This window comes from Wasmannia auropunctata, unplaced genomic scaffold, assembly GCF_000956235.1.
Source record: "Wasmannia auropunctata unplaced genomic scaffold, wasmannia.A_1.0 LD335828.1, whole genome shotgun sequence".
Classification (NCBI taxonomy): Eukaryota; Metazoa; Arthropoda; class Insecta; order Hymenoptera; family Formicidae; genus Wasmannia; species Wasmannia auropunctata.
This window is the reverse complement of record NW_012027062.1, coordinates 1,311,762-1,334,148: the sequence shown is the minus strand read 5'-3', so window position 1 is coordinate 1,334,148 and position 22,387 is coordinate 1,311,762. Positions and strand designations below refer to the sequence as shown.

General features: G+C 39.1%; 2 protein-coding genes and 1 pseudogene across 3 annotated transcripts in view; 2 read left to right on the top strand and 1 right to left on the bottom strand.

The window, feature by feature from the left end:
* LOC105456023 overlaps positions 1–6,160 on the top strand; it is a 60,479-nt pseudogene extending 54,319 nt beyond the window's left edge.
* A 1,177-nt stretch (positions 6,161–7,337) lies between these two features.
* On the top strand, positions 7,338–7,644 carry LOC105456022 (heat shock 70 kDa protein-like). The gene is given in 2 exon segments (XM_011699788.1): positions 7,338–7,408; positions 7,410–7,644. Coding segments are annotated over 2 exon segments (306 nt in total).
* Positions 7,645–11,483: 3,839 nt separating this feature from the next.
* The window catches only part of LOC105455917 (protein Shroom), a 159,290-nt gene continuing 148,386 nt past the window's right edge, over positions 11,484–22,387 (bottom strand). For both annotated transcript variants that reach the window (XM_011699627.1, XM_011699628.1), the window contains 6 exons: positions 17,974–18,553; positions 16,578–17,580; positions 15,830–15,977; positions 13,326–13,536; positions 12,637–12,903; positions 11,484–12,225 (listed from right to left, as the gene is read on the bottom strand). In XM_011699627.1, coding sequence (XP_011697929.1) covers positions 11,974–12,225; positions 12,637–12,903; positions 13,326–13,536; positions 15,830–15,977; positions 16,578–17,580; positions 17,974–18,553 — 2,461 coding nt within the window. In that variant the 3' untranslated portion in view covers positions 11,484–11,973. The remainder of the gene's footprint in view (positions 12,226–12,636; positions 12,904–13,325; positions 13,537–15,829; positions 15,978–16,577; positions 17,581–17,973; positions 18,554–22,387) is intronic.

Sequence of the window (22,387 nt, the reverse complement as noted above, 5' to 3'; positions counted from 1 at the left end):
TGTGTGTGTGTGTGTGTGTGTGTGTTCGTAAAATACGTTATGAGAAAAATAAGCTTTACAGATTTTTTTTACTATTACAATTGTGTTACATAACGAAATATTAATTTATTTTAGCTTATGTTTAGATATTTATATTTCAACTATAGTCATTTGTGTAAAACATCCTAGCTATTTTGAATCGATGCGCTGAATAGCCTTTAATCACTGCATGTTACGCGCGTTTGTATCGGAAACCGTTTGATGATTGCTAGCTCGAGTCGAAGGCATCTATAGTTACGATCGCGCCTAGAAACGAGCATCGCGGACTACGAAATTGGTAACCAGCCTCACATACCGGAGATCGGTCGTTGAATCGCAGCAAGGAATCGGAGGGAGAATCGAGAGACGACTGATTTTGAATCGTCCACCAGAGTATTTCGCTCTTTCCTCTATATTTTTACTCTCTCACCTACCGTTTCCTCTTTATCTCTTCTTTATTCCTCCACGTTCACTTCCGCGTCCTCTCACCGACGCCACGCACCTCCCCATGTCATCCCTTTCGTCGCTTCTGTCCGCCTCCTCGCGGAACGATAAATTTTCTAGACTTAAATCCCCGGTCTGTGCGGGACCACGACCACGACCACGACCACGACCATCGACCGCTTCCGCTTCCATGGTGCGTATATATACGTGTGCCGCACGCCGAGCGTGGAAATGTGGCTTGTACCGGGTTCATGCGCCCTTGTTTACCGATCTGACGACATATTTACGAGGGATCGGGCCCCTCGATCCAATCTCGATATTCGGTTCAACTCTCTTCGTCATTCTCGACGTGCACCTCGCACGTCTACTTCGCGTCGCTTCCGTGGGGCGAAACTTAGCAGACACTTTCACCGCCTTCCTCCTCTCGTGTTCCTCTCTGCGCGCACGTCTTCCTTTCTCTCTTCTTATTTCCTTATCTCTCGCGTAGTTTCATCCGCGTCCCGTACGCTGACGTCGCGTCGGCGTAAGCGAATTATTAAGAGCACACGACACTCCGCGAAGCCATTCATTGTTTTCCACGTAGCTGGATTTATCGTCCTGGCGGGCGTCTCGTTTAAACCCCCTCCGTGCCGGCGGCGGACCAGTTTAGGGCGGATCTCTTGGCATACGCGTTCGTGTACCCGTATTCTGAACGTAAGCACGATACACGTTCCCGAATTAACTCGGTTAAGCGATAATCGATCGGCTATGTTCTCCAGCTTGGCGTTCAAGGTAAGAAGGCTGAAGTAACGAAGACGCAAAGCTACTTCGAGCCTTCCGTCTTGATCGCGATCTATATCATCATGCGTGTTTTACTAACAATAAGTCTTAATGCTTTTATAAAAAGGTAATCTTTATTAAGAGTTGCTAAGTTTTAGTATTCTTGTATTGAGTGCTTTTCGATTATGTCAGTAATCAGGATAGATTACTTTGTTATATATATAGCTTCAAATTCAGAGGTCTCTCTCTCTCTCTCTCTCTCTCTCTCTTATTTTAAAATACAATGAAGATATATTCTTTTAAAGTTACAAAGTAATGATTTGATTAATATTATATCACAAAAATCTATCACAAATTTTTATACTACATTTGTAGTGTAATCTGGTTAATATGTTCGAGATTGCATTTCACAAAATCTTTTTATTTACATATCATATATTTATGACAGAAATAAATATATTCCAATTTTACAGTATTTTTGAATTCGATTTTGTATTTATTTGAACTAAAAAAAAGTTACAACAATCAATGGCAAAGGGAGAAAAAAAAAGAATTTGATGAAAAGAAAGAGGCCGTAATATCTCGTCATCACCGAGAGCAGAAAAAAGTTGGGCCATATCGGAACTTTATTATGATGTCATAAAAGGGGTAGGCTGCATGATCGTCGCCCTTCGTTCGTCATTCGGTTCACGACGCTGGTCACGAACGTATTCGACCCTCTTCAGATTATACGATAGTGAGGGAGTCAACGTGTCACGTGTCGAATTTACGTACGTTATGATTCATATCAAATCTTCTGGTCGCTTTCAAAATTGTCATGCGGACGGGATTTTAAGATGTGCAGATTGTTAAAATTACGTTTATCTTGCGCTCGTTTTTCTATCGCGCTTCACTTTCTGCAGCAAAGCATTGTGTAATTGGTCGCCGGCATCGCAATCAACATTTTAATCAACCCTCTGTGCTTGTCATATTAATTGTTAATCGAATATCTGATAATTAAAATGTTGTTAGCAATCAACGGAACGCAATAACACGGACTGATCGGCAAGATTGATACGTGGCATCGAATGTTCAATATCTCGAGCGAAAACCAGATGATTAGAAAATATCATTTCTCTTAACAAATAAGAGTTTTTATCCGTAATGTAATCGTAAATGGAAATTTTATCTAACCGATAAGTGTTAATATTGAGTGCAATCGGCTCTCATTGCAATTCCTACATAATTCATTGCTGTAATTATGATGCTTGGAACGGCGAAGGCCCGAAATTGACAGGACAATAGACAACGCCGGGGACGTTACGAAACAACGGAACCGCGATTCAACGATCAAGTCCACGTCGCTGCATCCCAAAATTTCAGGTCCGCAATGACAGCATCGGGGGCGGTCGGCATCGATTTGGCCACGACCTATTCCTGCATCGGGGTATTTCATCATTGCAAGGTGGAGATTATCGCTCAAGGAAACGATCAAGGAAACCACATCACGCGTCGAATTGTACATTCGTGTTCACGAAGATCAAATAATTGATCAGCGATACAAAGAATTTAACCATAAATCCCACCAATACGATATTTTATGAGCTCTCTTGCATAGACTTGCGTCGGCTAGATTTGTCCCCGATTTTGTGCTTTTTGTGCGAACCGTACAAGCATCCTATTTTGACAAAATTCGAATACGATTAGTCTCACGTGGCAACAACCGCGAATAAAATTTTAACAGTATGCGCCGAGATCAAGCGATTTGGCAAGGTTGCTAGTGAGCGCGCGCGTAGTTTACCCAATGTATCCGTTGTTTTTGTTCTTGTTTCTGCTCGCAGCTGCGGTATTTCACCATTGTTAGAACAAGGGAAGAAGGGAATCGCCGGAACTACCGGCGAAGTCGGTAATGCGCTCGTTTCGGCGCCGCCAAATCGACTCGCTGCTTCGAAATCTACTATCGCTCGTATACGGACCTGGGATACGGCTAGTCCGCCGTAACAGACTGTGTTTATGATGCTGATAATAGCCGCAACCGCTTCCTTTCGGAGTGGTTGTCTTAGCTGGACTCACGTCCGCCTCCAATTAGGGCTACATCTCGACACAATTTAGTCGACCAACGTTACGATAAAACCGTATATTTAATTCTGAAAGAGAGTACAGCAGAGAAAAAAGAAAGACAAAGGTTTATCTTCAATCTCTATTTAGAATTTTATTTAAAAAAATAGCGAACAAATTTTATACATACATATCGTTATATACATATATATATATGTTTTTTTATTTAATAAAATATTTCTAAAAATTCGAATATCAAGAAGAAGCGTTAAAGAGCCAAAAGCAGGGTGAACTTTGCTTAAGTGATTATAATTTTAACATAAATAAATTAAGAATAATCGACAAAATACAATACAAAAAACAATATAAAAAAACCTCTGACGTTTCGACCCTAAATATGTGGTCATTTTCAGAGAGGTAGGCGGTAACGCATTATATAAAAAACATAACTTACATATTATTCGTATCTTATTATAAATACTAGAGGACATCACAAAAATGAAAGGACTAAGCCAGGATCCTCTAAGCCGATTAATACCATCTTGATTGTTACCGTTGCGAATAGTATTTATAATAAGATATGAATAATATGTAAGTTATGTTTTTTATATAATGCGTTACCGCCTACCTCTCTGAAGATGACCACATATTTAGGGTCGAAACGTCAGAGGTTTTTTTTATATTGTTTTTTGTATTGTATTTTGTCGATTATTCTTAATTTATTTATGTTAAAATTATAATCACATAGCAAAGTTCACGCTGCTTTTGGCTCTTTAACGCTTCTTCTTGATATTCGAATTGTTTATTCGTAAGAGCCTTATCCGTTACAATTTTAAATTTCTAAAAATAATTTGATAATTCTATATGTAGAAATTTTTTCGCATTGTTGTGCACATATGCTGTAAATTCACTTGTTATTAGAATTAATAATAATCTAAATACGTGATGAGTGCAAGAAGAACTTAAATATATACAATTTTATAGACCCTAAAAGATTAAACGATAAAAAATTTGAAGACTCATCGATGCCATTTGGCATGATCAAGCATTGGCCCTTCACAGTCATCAATGACAATGAGTAAAAATCCGACAGCAATATAAAGCAAGCGCATTAATTACGTATATAAATGGCGAGGAAAATCCCGTTCTGATATACGCGTCTAATGAAAGAGGAAAAAAAAATACTCGTGCCGCGCAAAGAACCGGATCGATCGTACTGACTAAGCGCGTTCTTTCCTTCATAAGTTTTATCCTGGCGAATGTTTTTCATCCTCGTACCGCTCCATTAATTACTCGTATTATTACAAGGGCGAAGCGAAATCTTTCTTCCCCGAAGAGATCTCGATGATTTTGACCAAGATGAAGGAAGCTTAACTTGGACACGGCCATCGCGAATGCTGCGATCACGGTGCCGGCATACTTCAACGACTCTCAACGTCAGGTTACGAAGGACGCGGGCACTATCGCTGCTCTGAACGTCCTGAGGATCATTAACGAACCGACCGCAGCCGCCATCGCTTACGGGTTCGACAAAAAGGGTCGCGGTGAAAGGAACAATCTTCGATCTCGGCGGTGGTGCTTTTGACGTATCGATACTGACTATTGATGATGGCATATTTGAAATAAACCAGCGTCCCTCGGAAAAGGCACATTGATAAGAGAATAAGCATCCGCACTATAGGCATATCTAAAAATGACACTCAAATTTTTGTGATGTAATAATATAAATAATATTCAATGTAAATAATATATTTACACTGAATAATAATACGAGCAGTAGAGTTATTTAATATCTTATTTTGATGAAATATATATCTTTTGCTTACATATAATACTTAAACTGCTTATATTAAAAAAGATTCTAATGAGAGGTAATAAAATTTATTACATTTCATGGATATAATGTTTGCTAATAAAGATTAAAATAACAGCTGGTGATAGTCATCTTGGTAGAGAAGATTTTAATTTAATTTAACCATCTGGTCACACATTTTGTGCAAAAATTTGTCAGAAAATACACGAAAGATTTGATGAAGAATAAGTGAACTGTTCATCACTGAAAACTGCCTGTGAACATGCGAAAAGAAGTTTATCTTCTTCTACGCAGGTCAACTTCGAAATTGATGTTTTACTGGATGTGGCATCACTTTTGCACTTCGATCACGTGCTCGTTTCGAGGAACTAAACCAGGATTTGTTTAAAAGCACTGTAGAGAAGGTGCTACATGACACTAAAATGGATAAGGGAAAGATCCATAATATAGTTCTTGTGGGTGGCTCAACGAGGATAGTACGTATTCAAAAGCTTCTACAAGTTATATAGCTAATCTCATGTCATCACTTTTGCTAACCGAGGCGTACGTATTTCAAAGACGTGTTATATAATTAAAATAGCTCGTCGTTTAATCAGGCAAATTAACATTTGTTGACTCAATTTCCTGTGATAAAAGCCAAGATAATGCTAAGTGTTTACGTTCGGTGACAAAATACATTAAAATGCGATTCAATTTCCACGCGCCGCCATCCCCGTCTCCGTTTCGACGCGACAGAAAAGTCGTAGGGGTGGCACACGCAGAGAAAACAGGAGGGTTGTCCCCAGGTTCGTTATACGGTATTAATGAGCTAGATGACAAAACCAACAGACACTCCTGCTATCTCTCATCGTAACTGTACAGAAACGAGATGTATTTATATCCCGTCGATAGTATTCTCTGAGAATTTGACAAAATCAATTTTCGGAAACATTTTCTTAGGATACCTTTAGCGACAAGGAATTAAATAAATCTATAAAGCTTACAAACAAGACTGTTTCCTACGGCGCGGCGGTGATCTATACTGCCATTTTGCGCGGCGATAAGTCGGTAAGGACGTACAGGATCTGCTGTTATTCCTTTCTCGATTAGCATCGAGACGGTCGACAATGTGATAACTTGCTTTTATCAGACGCAATATATGACGATCCTGACAAAACAAATTTTGAGATAAATCAAATATGGTGATACAAGTTACGAAGGAGAAAAAATGATGACCAACAATTTTTAGGAAATTTCGAGTTATTCCATTATTCCATCGGCATCATAAGCGATATCTCAGATCGAAGGGTGTTTCGCAAAATATGAAAAAATCAAATAAAATGGAATTTTAAAAGAGATCAGAAAATATTGGAAAACGCTCCGGTTGTTGAATATTTTTATGAAAAAAGCCATTCTTTAATTTAATACTTAACTTATACTAAATTTTTTTTTATAAATATAAGTTTAGTAGAAAGAGTGAAAAGATATATCAAATATATATCTCTATAGTCTATATAGTTAGATAAATGTTACGTACAGAGACACTTTTAGCCGCAGAATTATGAAAATTATATTATATAAAAAATCGAACTTTTTTCAATATTTTTTTCGTACGAGATGAGTGGATATTATTGAATCTTGCTATAGTTAATTTATGTCTGAATATCATTAATGACTAATATATAAGGAACGATAGAATTTTAAAGAAAATAAAATAGACATATGGCCATTTATTTGATCAAATGGCATTTTAGATATATGTACATACATACATATTTAGTCATTTTCATTGGCGTCTTTTTCTCCGAACGTGTTTCGCTTTCTTCGCAAGATCAGCTGTAGCACCTTCTTCACCGCGGTTGACCGCTTTAATGATCACCGATCAGTAATTAAAAGAGGGAGCCTCCAGGGCTCAAACGGCTAATAAACGTTTCCGACGATCGACATCGGAGATAAGAAAACAATCCTACGAGGCAATAGGCTCCGGAATGGATTGTACCGAGTATTGCAACAAAAAAAAAAGGGGAAAAAGATTCTTGAGCGAGAATGTATAGGTCGGCTCAAAGGATAAGAGCGGAGGCAGAACGATTTCTGTGTCCCGAGATTCCTTTTCTGTCCGTTGCCATCGATGCACGACGTCGGAAGGGACTCTATTAGAATTGTCAGACCGTTCGGATAAGCATCCGGATGTTAGTCGGCGCACGGAATAAAATCGCAAAAGAGAATGAAAGAAATCGAAAGCAGACGGCCCATCAGTTGAAAGGAAAGGCAACCGAGCGAGAAAGGGATGCCACGTCTTTTTTCCCACGAAATTTATTTTCACCCTCCCCCGGTTACGTTCGACATCGATGCCAATGGGTATCCCAGTAGAAAAATCGAGCAAGACGAACAAAATAATGATTACCAATGACAAGGAACGCCTCAGTAGAGACGACATCGAGCGAATGGTGAACGAAGCGGAAAGATATCACACCGAGGACGAGAAACAAAGGGAAAGAGTCACGACTAAGAACAACCACGAGTCATATTACTTTAACATGAAATGTACGGTCGAGGAGCAGAAGGTCAAGGAGAAGATATTGGAAACTGACTGAAAATGTATCAAGAGGTATAACAAGATTACCAAGTAGATGGGTACTAATAATATTCTGTGTAAACAACGGAAAAATTTAAAAGTTCAAAAAAAGTAGAGAAAATATTCTTGTATTTTATTGTATTTTTTATTCGGTTTACATCTACGGTAATGATATGCCTAAACTTCACTAAACGAAGAGCCAATGTGTATCATGTTTATTAGACATTTCTCAGCTTTCGTTAGAATAAAATTATATAGATCATGATAAAAAGACTCTATTAAAACTATTGAAATCTATATATCTTTTACGAAAATTTATAATTAAGTCATTTTTATGCTTTCGATAATAAGTACAAAATAATTTTGAAAACATTGATTTTATTTAATGTTCTATAAACAGATCATGCTGTTGCTAGGATTATTCAGAAAATAAAAAAAGAAAAGAAAAATATGATTATTTAGTTATGTTTATTAAATACTTTTATATGTTTTCTTGTGGCACTATCATTAAAAAAAATGTTTCGAGACATTTATTTGATAACTTTATTTTAAAAAATTTGGATATCTTTTTTGAAGATAATTACTTTATATTTTTTTATTATTACTTTATATTTTTTTCCTGATATTATGATATTCCATCGGAACGGAATCAAGAGACATCGCAAATAAAATTGTTGATATTGTCCGATTGATGATATTTATCTTGTTACCTACTATCACCAAAGAGTGTTCTGAGATTCCTACATGCACTACTACAGATAATAAAAATTCATCGGAGAAATGTTTAATGTTTATTTTAATACATCATTATTATTATAAAGTTAATAATCTTTAGATACGAAATCCTATTACTAAAAAGTGCTATAAAAATGCTTGCGCATTAAAATCGAAAATGCGGTAAGCAAACTGTTGCTGGTAACAGTGAGGATCCAACCTTGATCGAAGTAGACTATAATATACTGCATATAAAGGCTTGAAGCAAAGTATATCATTGAATGATAATACAATAATCTTTGACACATAACGAATAAGGAAGGTCAATGCACGGTCATAGCAGGATCTTGGTGTTTCTAATATTTTCTTATACGATTTTACATACGTATCCTAATTTCGACGAAAATATTAGAAGCACCAAGATCCTGCTATGATCGTGCATTGGCTTTCCTTATTTGTTTTGTGCGAAACACTTATACGGTCGCAATATAAATAATTTTTGATTTTATGAATTTATTCATTAAAATATTTCTGATAATGAATCTGTTTTTTAATTATTGCTACAATTTAATGATGAACATTTTTTTATTTTATTCTGATAGTTATAGTTAAGTGAAAATTTTGCTTCAATTTTGTAATATAGAAGAAGCTATAAATTAAATTTATGATAAAAGATAGTATAACAAGATAAATGAGCTCCTATAATATTTATTGTTTTAATTTTTTTTGATTTATTGTTACTTACTCAGCAATAATATAAGATAGCTCACGATAGGACACGAATATGGTGAGTTATTATAAAGAAATAATCATTTCATTTGAATTTCAACATGTTATTTATTGCAAGCGAGCTTGAGAAATGTAATTATCGTAATGATTTCGTAGTACATTTGTATGGGATAATATTATCAGATTAACAACGACCTAGCGTTGTCGCTTACAGGTGACATGCGAATGTGTATGTGTATATAATTATTATGTTGCCTTCGCAATCACGTAAAATTGTATGTGGTAATATGTACACAGCGAGAACGTTAAATATTAAATGTCTTTAGCTACAGTGATAGCTTACGAATTAATGGAACGTTTCTTCTCGTAAAAAATAGATATCCAGAGCACCATGTTTCGATTAATTTGTTATGTACAACAGCTGCGCCTTATCCATGGCGGGGGGGAGAGTACAGATGACAGTCGCATTTGATGACATGTCGCCGCCGCGTGATGTCTTTGCTGCCCGCAAACACATTATAACGGTGGCTGCTACTTTCGATTAACGGCAAGATTGCATGTACTCACCGCAGCCGATTCGCGAACGTCGAGAAACAAACGAGGAACAGAAACTGACTATTACGCCGTAAAATTTTATGCCCTGTACTCAGTCTTTCTCATGCGCAATCATTATCATCGCGGCCGTCTGGGTCCCGGCTTGTGACACGCTATCTCTGACGCCGTGCTGTCTGTGATTTGAGTTATATATGTGTTATCTGAGATCATGCGTGTTTGCTTTGCGAACGGGCATCGCGAAAAGAATTTGCAATGAAACTGAATAAAATCAAACTTTTTTTTTCTTTAAATCCTGATCCTTCTCGTAGAAATTTAGTTCAAATGGATTCCGTCTCGAGATCCATGGGTCCTCAGTAAGTGTCTCATTACCAAGCCCAAAGAGTCTCGGAGGTCCACTTTTCAATGTAATTTCGTTTATAGTCTCTTCTCCGCCGTCGGTAGAGTAGCGATGAGCGGGGAGGGAGTATTAAAAAGTCGGTGTTAAAAAAACGCGTGATTTACAAACGGGGACGTAAAACGGGATAAAGAAAAAAAAAGAACGAAATGAGAATTTGTCGAAGTGACCGTGGCATAAAATTTCTCGCTGGACCACCACGGAGGCTCGAATACGACGCGCGGTCCCGCGGTACTTTCGAGAGTCCTTGGTGGGATCGTATAGAGTAAATAAGATCACAAGCGTCATAGAGGCCCACGAGGACCCCCGGGGGTTAGAACAATACGTTAAAGTATAGTATTTCGTTGTTTATGTGTAAGTGTATGTAGGTATGTATGTATACGTGTATACTATATGAATATGTGTCAACAGTGTAAACATATGCACTTACAATATAATTATTAATATATACACACACGTAAAACGTCACTTCGGTTGCCTGCATCGTTTAATTGTTTAGACGCCGTGCAGTTATTTTTTTTTTTTAGATAGAACGTGAAAACTCCCCTTACTCTTATATCACATGTCGTATATAAGAAGGCACCACGAGTAACCTTAGATCCTAGAAAATCTATCGATTCGCGTCGCGAACCAACAAATTAAGCATGTGAGAAATTGTTGGCATCTTCGAGTGTCCATTAGTTACGTATAACGTACGGGCGAATATCTCGTCGGATTTTATACTGCACGGCGTTACTGACGCACTTCTAAATACAACTCGCGTATGAAAATACACACACACATACATATATATCCATAGAATATAGATATATTTAGAAAATATATTAAAATTTTGATTTCAATAATTTTCAAATACGTTCCACGCAAAATAATTATTAGCGTCGATCGGTACACGAAAATAATACATACATATATATATGGTTTACATATATATGTATCACTAGCCGTATTTCTTACGCAACGTTAACGTTCTCAATCGATCGTTCTCGCTTACGCACGTTCTGGCTTTCCTTATTCAGGACTGCACATTATTCCTGGTACTTATATTTACAAATGCATTTCTTGTAATTAATGACATCGGTCTAGCGTGTAATTTTAATTTAAAAAAAGAAATGTAAGAAGTAATCTTTATTTCTCTTAACCCCCGGTCTACAATTGCGTAAGCGTAGTTGTAAGTAATTGTAGTTGTAAGAACTGACCAATTACAGTCGAATATTCTTCTTATATTCGATTGTAATTGGTATATTCTTACAACTACAACTATTTGCAACTATGCTTACGCAATTGTAGACCGGGCGCCTTATATCGTAGCGCCTCGTGATTTTTTTTTTCAGCATGTCACACAATATTTAAGTGCTATATTGTTTTCTCCTCTGTGAATTATACCGGGGGAACACAAAATCGATGCAAGCTTAACAAAGACTAGGCACTTAAGGTTTCAGGATCACATTTGGATCATGAGGACATTATGTTTAACTTGTTTTTATTTTATATGTAAATAAAATTTCACGCATTCAATTTACATATTACTTCGGTCATCCATTAAATTTCTCAGCATTTTTGTAATGTTACTTTAGAAATTTATTTATACAAAATATGATTTTTTATGATGTTTTTTTGATGTTTTTTAAATTAAATTTTCAAAAATGTTCAATTAATCGCAGATAATTCTAGAAATAATTTAAAAAATTTTAAAAATAATTTTTATATCATTTTAAACAATATAATATATATTATATATAAAATTGAAAATTGATTAATTTAGGGTACAAAATGTACATATTTTTTTCTATTTTGTTTCTCTTTTGTGTGTCCCCGTAACTTTTTACTCCTATTAACTTATACTTTCGAGTCAGCTTGACTCATTATGCGGAACACCATTGTTCACGCCTGGAAATGCACGGTTATTTACGAATCGATTTCATAATAACTTAGCATGTAAGTCCCTCGTTACGACTAGTCAATTGCCTCTTTCAACGCAGCTAATTGCTCCTCGCCTAGCTTCACCTTGTCCTGTATCTCGCGACCGTCCACTATCAGTTTCGCCTTTATGTTGATGAAATGCTGGTAGTCAGCAAATTCCTCTTCATTCAGGTACTTTGCTAGGATCACCGACATATTCACGCTACGTTTATCAATATTGTTCTTCAAAATCTTTGCTTCTTCTAACTGATCCATTAGCTTGTCCCGTTTACTCTCCAAAATTTTCTGCACAGAATAATAAAATTAATATGAATAAATATTTAGAATTGTGTATGTTGTGTTGCGAAAAATGCTTAAAAATTTACAACATATAAAAATTAAAATAGATATAAATATCTATAACAGATAAGTAATTTACACGACTCTATTAAATATTGAATATTAATAAACTCTATAAAATATTAGAAAAAAATCGTTATTGTTCGTAACTAAAATTATACATTTAGTTTTAATATATTTTTATTTGTTTTTCATTAATTTTGCATTTTTGTATGCAATAATTCGATTTGTATATCACATGATGATTATTATCAAATATTTATACCGAATTGCGATATATTATATCCCACGTAGTATGGTTACTTGTAATTGACGACGGAAGATCGCATGCAAGAAAACAAGATGTTTCATACTTACTCTCTCTGCATGGTCGGCCGGCATACCATAAAGGGCATTCTCAGCGCGAGCCAACCTGCCGCTGAGGCCGAGAAGGAGGCTCGTAATCTTGCCGACTTCCTCTACGTGATTCCGATACTTGGACGCTTCCGGCGGGCGAGCCACGGCGGAAACGCGAGCGGCGACTCGCGCACCCAGAGTCTCATTCACCTCACCTTCCTCCCTTACGGCCTCCTGCTCGGCCCTGAGAACCACCAGCTTCCTGTCGAGGCGCATCATCAGCTCCTCCTGAAAAATCATCCATAGTTCTAGAATAACACGCATCATAAGCCGATACCATACTATGGAAACGTGCTTTTAGCCGCGAGATTCGACGGACCAAGAAAACACGGAGGTATCTAATGGGCGAGGTAATGATTTGCTATGCGAACAACTGGTTAGGTAACAGTCCAGGCTTAAAGATATATGATAAGTAGAAATTCCAAAGCGCGGTAATTACTGTACATTTTACATAAGACTAAGATTGTACTCGGAGGCCAGATGAAATGATACTTATTATCGTCTTTATCTTCGCGTAATCATTATTATTCTGCCGCTTAGGAGCCCCGCGTCCACATATCGATCAAATTTAGTCGCAGGCAATCGTAGAGTTAATTATAGCACATCCTACAGGCGCGCGTTTAATTATGCTCCGGTTTGTGGAGTAGTACCTTTTTCTGCCTAAGGTCAAGGCTGTTCGTTGGTACAACCGCCGGCGCATCCTCTTGATGTGTTAATCCCTCCGCCGTGACGTCCCGCGAGTATCTCGTCAGGAACCTCGCCTTCCCCTCGGATGTCGTGAAATAAGCCGAAGTGAGGGACAGGGGGCTGGTGGAATCGGCCGACAGTGGCGTGACGGGAGCCGAGGGTATCGTTTCGTGCCTGAAAAGAATTTATTACGATGATTACACCTCCGGTTGGTTAATGCGGACTAAACCGGACCGTCCTCCTCTCTGTTTCTCTCGCGGTGTTTATGCAGAGATATTCTTATAATTGTCATCATTGCGAGAGAGCAAGGAATTGCGTCAATGAACGTGAGTCACGATTGAATTAATCTCCACGGTTCCGAGGCGAGGCAAGGGAAACAGAATGATTTGTGAGTGGATGCAAAGGAATGTTTTGCTGCAGCGGTAGAATTCGCGGTTTATTTTCGTAATCAACGTCCGTGATGAGTAATAAAGTCATACACGTGATATTGGATAGATTCTCAAGTTTATGGACGGGAAACGCTCAATAAGATCTCATCTCATTGTCAGCTCATAATCCGTAATCCATAATCCGGCGGTGATTGTTATCAGTTAAACGACAACATGCACGATACTGTGTACGTCTAGGCGAGTCTATATAAAAGAGGAGAAAGTGATAAAGAAAGGAAAGCGCGTTGTATCGGATCGTACATTATTAAAAAAAAGACATTCAATTGTACGATTTGCTAGAAGTTATGTTCGAGATCCGTTAAAAACGAAATATCCGCGATCAAGAAGCGGAAGTGGATTCCAGTGTAATTATCTCTTCAATCATTATTTGCATGTGTATAGCGGGTACGTCCAAATGAAATTGTCACGATTTTATTGCTATCTAAAATTGCTTTCGAAAGTGTCGATTTTTCTTTCTTCCAGCCGTAAAATATGGTAGAAAGTTACGCGCGAGTACGGTTAAAACTAATTTAACGTAATACGTCGGCCTCTCGTTCACGATTTTCGGCCGGTTCTTAAACCATCGGCAAAGATTTTACCACGTCTCTCAGCGCACTTCATTCTCACGTGAAATGTTAATTTACAAGTTGTTACGTGGTCCGCGGATTTTCAATTTGCCACTTAGCGCCGACCGCGCTTCAACGTCCGGATGAAACAAAAACGAGAGTTTGTATATACTTTTCTGGAGGACCCATTTCCCGTACGACTCGTTGCAAGCACGCCGAGCACTCTGCCGAGTACGATGCGTCACTTTCAGCCATATGTTGGAGACTGACAAATAATATGATGCGTAGAGAACAAGCACTGAGTAGTGCTTGACAATATCATTTATGGCGGATTACGTAAGAACCTCGCTGCTTTGATACTTTCTCTTTGAGCACGGAGGAAGTATTGTCCGTGAGTGCGCAAGACAGACCGGATCGACGAAAAAGGAAAGAGAGCTGCGATGCCGTAAAAAAATAACAATAGACAGTAACCGTGAAACGCGCATCCGTGGATGCGATAATACAAATATATCGAAAAAAAAAACTTGACAATATTCTAGAAATACTGAATATGCGAGGCATTTATAATATTTTGCGATACAACCGTGCGTAAGACATCTGAATCGACAAAAGAGAAATGGAAAGAAAGAATGAAAGAGGCAAAATTACGAAGTAAAGAAAAGAACCGTCTGCACGTAATTGTTTGTACAAGACATTCCTGACTGCTGCTGCTATCGATTTGTTAAATTCCGGCGTTTAATCATCGTAATTGAAAAACAACAATTAGATCCCAGACGGCAATGGAAGTTCATTAGTGACGGCTTGCGTCTGTCAGGAAATTTTGTCGTCTACGCCCACATAAACGTCGCTCGTCGGGTAATAAAAGTATCCCTGTGCACGCGTCTGGCTAAATGAGATATTTTTGGACGCGTGCCGCCTTCTTTTCGCACGAAATATCGTGTGAACGGCACGTACATCTGGCGTCCTTCCAAAAAGATCCACGCGGGGTTTATTTTACCTGCCACAGTAACCGACCACACAGAGCGCGATCGAAGAAATTTAAATGACAGTCGGCAAAAGTGAGCAAAAGGAATTTACACTTGTTTATTAAAATTATACGGTGCCTCCTAGACGTACGCGTCGACCAATTAAGTCGAGTAAAGAGAATCGCGAATTTGCACTTGTAATGAACGCCTTCGGATTCCGGGGCATCCGAGTTGATTAATAGCACGTAATCCAATGCTCGCGAGCACGTGAAAACTATCAATTATCGCGTTTGGTCTATATTTACGCTGTCTTATCTGCCTCGTCCGTAACAACAATCTTACTGACCCTTGCCGGTGCAGCCGGATGAAGACAACGCGCGTGATATCGGCGCGGCGTGAGCTGCCTCATAAATACGCCTTAATTAAGTGAACTTCGGCCGAAAAAAAGGAAAGAAGAAGAAGAAGAAGAAGAAGAAGAAAGAAGAAAAGAGAAATAAGAGGAGCTCACTTTTTATCGTCCACGTCCGCGTCCTCGCTGCAGGAGGCCGTTGACTCTTCCAGGGAGAGCCGTCGCCTTGTTCGTGGCTGCAAGGTCGCCTCCACCCTGAACAGGCCGGAAACGTAGTCGGTGGGTTTCTTGTGCTCCGGCGCTGGAACTGATAAGAAGCAAAAAAAAGGGACATCATCAGCCGTTCTCGGTACGCGCGTTTCCCTCCTCGCACACTTCGCTTCACGCTCCAGGGATCTCCGTGTCCTTATGGAAACCATAATACGACAAGGGATTGCATCGAATATCGCGGCGACGGCATATAATTGAATAAGGCAGTGTCGTGTCGTTGATTAAATTAACGCTTATTAAAACACACGGAGGGTTATTGCCCTCGAATGCTTGACTCTGCATGCCGTGTCCCAGATGATAATTGCGCTCGCGCGCGCCCGCGAGTGTACATATACAATACATTATCCGTGCATTCGAGCGACGGCTAAACGTATACACGCGTGTACGTAAAATAAGCGTGCGACAGCGTAAGTGTAACGGCGACTGGATAGACGGTATATGTGTCAGCGCGAGTTCTGCGTTAGCGAACGTCATTTAAAAATTGAGCAACGTATCTAATTGAATCAATTCCATTGGCGTGTATTAATAGTGACGTGGAGCAAATAATAAAATCACCAGATGAACGATGCTCTTCAAAAACCATTACTCATGCAATTGAGACAGAACGATGGAGATAACGATAAAGAATACAACTCACCGAGTATGGGCACCAGCTTGTCGTTGGGGCTGAGTTGACTGGCTAAATCCTTGCTGAGCTCCTCGCACTCGATCTCCTCCGGTAATTTCTTCCTAGATTCCGGAAGCGGCCGCTGAATTTTGCTGACGCAATCCTGCTCCGTGTCCTCCAGAATGTCAGTCTGCGATGCGGCGTCGCTGGTGGCCGCGTTCACCCGCAACACGACCTCGGTACGCTGCACCAACGTCAGTCCTTCTATGCCCGGCTGGGGCGATACGCAAAGCGACGATCTCGTCGACGACTTGTCCTCCTCGACCGGCGAATTCCTCGGCGAGGAGGAAGAGGACGCTTTGGAAACGCTCGAGATCGAAGACGTGGACGATCTGCCGCCCGTCCTAAATTTCGAAGACGCGGAGAGTCTCTCGATTCGCGATTCCGTATCGCTCGTTTGACTCAGCCGGCTCGGCGAGTTGGATCTGTTCCAGGAACCCGTATTATCCGTTTGAGTCGGGCTGGAGACTTTTCTGTTGGAGGCATATTCCATCCGTGCTTCGTTCCGCGTGAGAGAATCGAGGGAACTCTTAGGAGACGATCTGGATAGCAAACCTCGAGGCGATATGCGAGCATCTATCGATCTTCCTGAGGAAGAGGTGCTAGAACAGCTTCCCGATCGTCTCGGAACAGCTCCTCGTGGACTCGTAATCTCGACGTTATTTGGCGATTTCGGCGGTGAACTTGTCGGCGGCGGTGGTCTGTCGGAAAAGATGGTAGCTTCTATCGAGTTTTGCGTTTCTTGTTTTCTCGTCCAACCGTTATCATAATTCGTAGCGGCTGATGACGTTGTGGTGCTGATTGAGTACGTGGATATCGTGCTATTTGATGTTGATACACCACTTATTCTCTTCTCATTACGGCGATTTAGTAATTCAATATTCTGCGAGGTCATCTCGATCGTAGCGCTTCTCTCGCGGAAGAAGTCGTCGCCGGTAATTGGAAGCGGACCACTGATTTCTCGTAGCTGCTTCTGGAAATAAACGTCTGAGTCTCGTAAACTATTTCGTGGAAAATCCAGAAATAACAACACAGCACAATCGATAAAATATATATATAAGTGAGTAAAATATTTTAAAAAAATTTAGTGTCTAAAACACGTAATTGTTTAAAATGCGTAAACGAAAGAGATAGAAGAATGTTAAATTGCCAGAATAATGATAATGAGGTAAATGCTAAGGTAAAGTGGCGAGCACGTTATGCGAGCTCGGCAAGAAATTGAATGCTAGAGAAGCGTAAACTGAATTCGCGCGTCCTTGACACCGCTATATTTACAAGTGTAAAAATAGGTGGTAGACCGTTGAGACACGAAAAACACGTAAATATCGCTATTACGTGAAGGTAAATATCCGTGAGATAATCTCACCTCTCTATTTTGAGGTAGGGGCTCGCAGCTCGCTGCCAACTTCCGACGTTCTCGCTCTAGCTGCCTGTTCCTGTCATTAAGAACCTCCACGCTTTGCGGCGATAGTCTTTCTCTACGTTGCTCGTAGTCGTGTCTTTTTTCCGGATGCCTCTTTTCTTGATAATGATGATGATGATGATGATGTTGATGCCGATCCTCGAGATTGTCGTTGTTGTTGTTTTCATTAGTGCGAGACCGTACGTCGCTGGCCTGGAGCTTTTTGTTGAGATCGTGCGTGAATTTAGTGACCACCTCTGTCGAATGTTGCTGCTGTTGAGGACACCTCTCCTCCAATCGATGATGAAGAGCGTCCACGCTGTATGACTTGGAGAGATCAGAATGATTGTTGTGATGGTGATGATGCTGCTGCGGTAATGGATGATGCGATGTGACACGTAAAAGAATGGGATCGTCGTGATCCCTAGGAGGCGGCCAATCGTCCATCCGTGATGTTGGCGACATAGTTCTCTTGTAGCTGCCCTCGCTATCGGGAGCACCACGCTCTCGCCTGTGAGCCAAGTAGGAAGCCTTAGACTGGCTTCTGAAGCAAAAAAAAAATATTTTTACATGATAAATGCGTGCGTAATTCAAATCTCAATGTCATGCATAATTTTAAAGAATAGTATTATCTTATCTATTTTTTGATAAGATATTGCGTCGAAAAAAAATGTGATTATATACGATATTTTGAATTTTCAAATCTGTCGGTATACAAATCTATCTAATAAATCTAACAAATTCTGATAAATTAGTTGTTGGAAAGATTTATTATTAACATGATTCCTGTTTATATTTAAAAACTTTATTTTATCACAATCCAAAATGCGACGATGCATTCTGTAACGATATTTTTATAACTAATTCTCATGCACAGCTGCATCAAGTAGAAACGTATCCAAGCGAAGTAGACACGTGTATACATGTCACATAGATATTAGATGCTGTGTCACGTACATCTAAATCTTCTCTAAAATGTTAGACGTGATAAATGGAATTGAGTAAAGCTATTCATCTAATATATTTCCAGAATGCTAATTCTTAGGTTGAATGATAATTGTAAATAAAATGTTGCGTCAATCGCTTACAAAATATTAAATAAGAGATATTTTAAGCATGTGTATTATATAAAATATAATAATCATTTCATCGCAATAAAGTAAGATAAATTCCACGGTTGTCACATGCATCTAACAGTTTATTATAATATAATTAACTTAATACAAAGTTTTTGTTACATATGTCTTGCGATTCAATGCATGTAAACGAAGATAAACGAGTGCCTAACAAACCACGCAAGAAGAATTTCCAAGAGATATCTGACACAAAATCGCTCTATTGTCCGTACAGATTTGCGCAATTATAGCAATGCATCCTCAATGATCGATTGTGCGGTAACGTTGATTAATCGTCGGTCAAAGTCATAAATATGACTGTATTTGAACTCGAAGAACTTGGCGGCGATGAAAACAGTTTAATCGAGACCGGATACGGCTAATATTGTGTTACATGAATTTTAATTCCTCAGCATACCTTTACGGTTCTATTAGTTTCTCACGGGCTTCTGTATCTTTCATAAGCAACCGCAAGAATTCTTACTGGAATACCTTGAAACGGTTGCAACGTTGCGTGGAAGCATAACTATTCCGACAAGGCATCTTCGCTTTGTTAATCGTGCGATTTAATCGTAATGATGCTCTTTGCATATTTAAATATAATATTATTTATACATCTGTATACGTAATGTATAATTATATGTATACTGTATAATTTCAAAATACCGTTTCAAAATTAATTCCGATTATGCCTTAATACGATTTGCTTCGAGACGCAATAGTGTAGCTATAAAATATGAAATGTCAAATGATATAGAGAATACTTTCTCACTCACTCACTCTCACACTCTCTCTCTCTCTCTCTCGCTCTCGCTCTCTCGGATTTATTTTCCCATTTTGTCTTGTGTAAGTAGAAGTTATGAGCACGCGAGCGCGATCTACCTTGACGAGCGTTGCGTTCCTACTACGGAAGATAGAGATCACCGAAGCGAGACTAACATTCGCGACACTGACATTGCTGCGTCGTTCCGACATTTATCATTTTTTGAGCACACGAACGAAGGTCCCCTCGGCTTAATCCGAAGCATGCGCGGTTGTGTGGTACTGATTTTTCTCCTTTAATCGGATCACGACATTGAAATGCCGTCACTGTGCACTGTCGCGATCGTTCTTACATTCATTGTGCTCGATTCAAGCCCGTCCATATTTATGACAACGTACGCAACACATAATGTCAGATCCCGCCCATGGGTTTACGAAGTCGTGTCACTAAAACGTCGAAATTATTATTCTTAACAGACAGCTTTAGATGTTCTCGATTTGTTGTTACCGCGATCGAAGAAAAAAACTAAACTGTGGAATAATCTCCCTGCATATAATGATCGTTGTGCACGTGCATTAATCTTTTCTTGGTCGAGTGGACGGAGGGACAGCACTTTAAGATTTGCGGCACGGAGGAACTCATTTCGATTCGGTCGCCCAACTTCAAAAGCGCCCTGCTTTCATCCTTGAAGATTGACGTGATGGCTTTTGCGCAAATTGCTCCGGCTTACATCGCTTAAATTTTATTCTTTCTTGTCGCGCATGTCTGAGGGAAATGAAAGTTTTTTTTTTTTACCGTAACGAAACAGTTAGGAGAGAAGGACCGAAAGTAAAATTCGTGTCCGAATTCTAATCACGCGGGGAGTACGTCACAAAATCGTATTCTAGTAACACAATTTTGGCACGATAAAGAAATTCGTTTCACGAATGTGAGAAAACTACTTAGTCAGACACGTGACATTGCAATTCCAATATTTATGAAATAGGGACGAACATGTAATCTATTATGATTCGAATAAGCGCAACTCACAAGTGTAACAAGAGACACTTTTGACATCGTCGAAATACGACTCGAGTAAAATAAGGGTTTATCAGCATTAACTGCGCAATGCAGTTTTTACGCTGTGCTATTCGTAGAAATGCGTATACATTCTGTAATTTGATATACATGCAGAATATGAGTATGAGCGGCTGCACAAGATAACCGTTTGGATAAAAATTATTATTAAATTTTTTATAATAATAATTTATTATAATAATTATTATATTTTCTATAATTGTTTAATGTTACAATTTACTTTAATTAATACATGTATCCAAATAAACAAATATTAACGCGCTGTTATTTTCTTCGCTCGGTATTTTTGCGAAATCAATAAAAAAATGTGTCTCAAGTGTGTTTGCCTCGCCGGATCGTATATATATCCCGCAATTTTAAGCTGTCGGTGATAATGAGGCTCATTCGTAAAATAAGTAACGATCCTGTCCAACGAAGAGCAATGAGTAGCGCACGCGAACACGTGGCCTTAAAAGTTACATCGAATAACGCCCATATGTAACGCCCCTCGTACATGCACTGAACGTCTTTCGCGAATACGTGCTTCTCTCTTTTTCGTGGCTGATTGAAGAACGCGAGGGAGAGAGAGAGAGAGAGAAAGTCATCGGTTAAAGATAAAATACGCGTGCAAACAACGGAAGAAGAAAATGAATATTATACTTCATGACTTTTCCGACACAATAAAAATGTACATGTCCCTACAGCGCGCTCCTTTGAGAGTAAAAATAATTCCGTGCTCTTCGCGTTTTTATTATCCCCAGCGGCTGTATCTGTAATGTCGGCGCACAGTTAGATAAATACAGCGAGCGATCGCATCAACGGCAAATTTCGCGCTGGTGAGTTCGATGAGAGCACTATGACGGGAATGACGAAAGTACATTTGCACGCCTAATGATGGCACAGCCGCAGGACGAGACGTGAGTAATTTATTATGCCGGGATGAGAGAATACCGGCTGACCGGTAGCCAGTTTACGTACTAGTATATCACGATAATTGATGGCCGGTGTTGTGTTCGCCCTAGCACCACTCCACGCCGTCTCGTATCACGTCCCGGCGACTTTGCGTACCTACCAGATAAATGGCAAAGTGTTTATTAATACAGTCACCCGGCGTTCCGAGAGGTCTCGAGATAAGAAGCTGCCAGCATGTTTGAACGTTTCTAAAAATAATCTCGCATCTCCAAGTGCTATAAAAGTCTTAAAAGTAGTGATATATTTCCGGTATATCGCCAAGGTATACCGAGGCGCGATAAGGAAATTTTTTTTCTCCCGATCGTTTGCTATGATTCACAAATAATAGCCTGACTATTTACTCGCACGTGTCTCGCAGTTAAACGACGTTTCGTATAACATCGTTCTTCGTTTAGTAATATCTATAGAAATTTTATATCGGATATATGTATATTTATACTTCTCTTTACGGAATTTTCTCATGGAATCAATT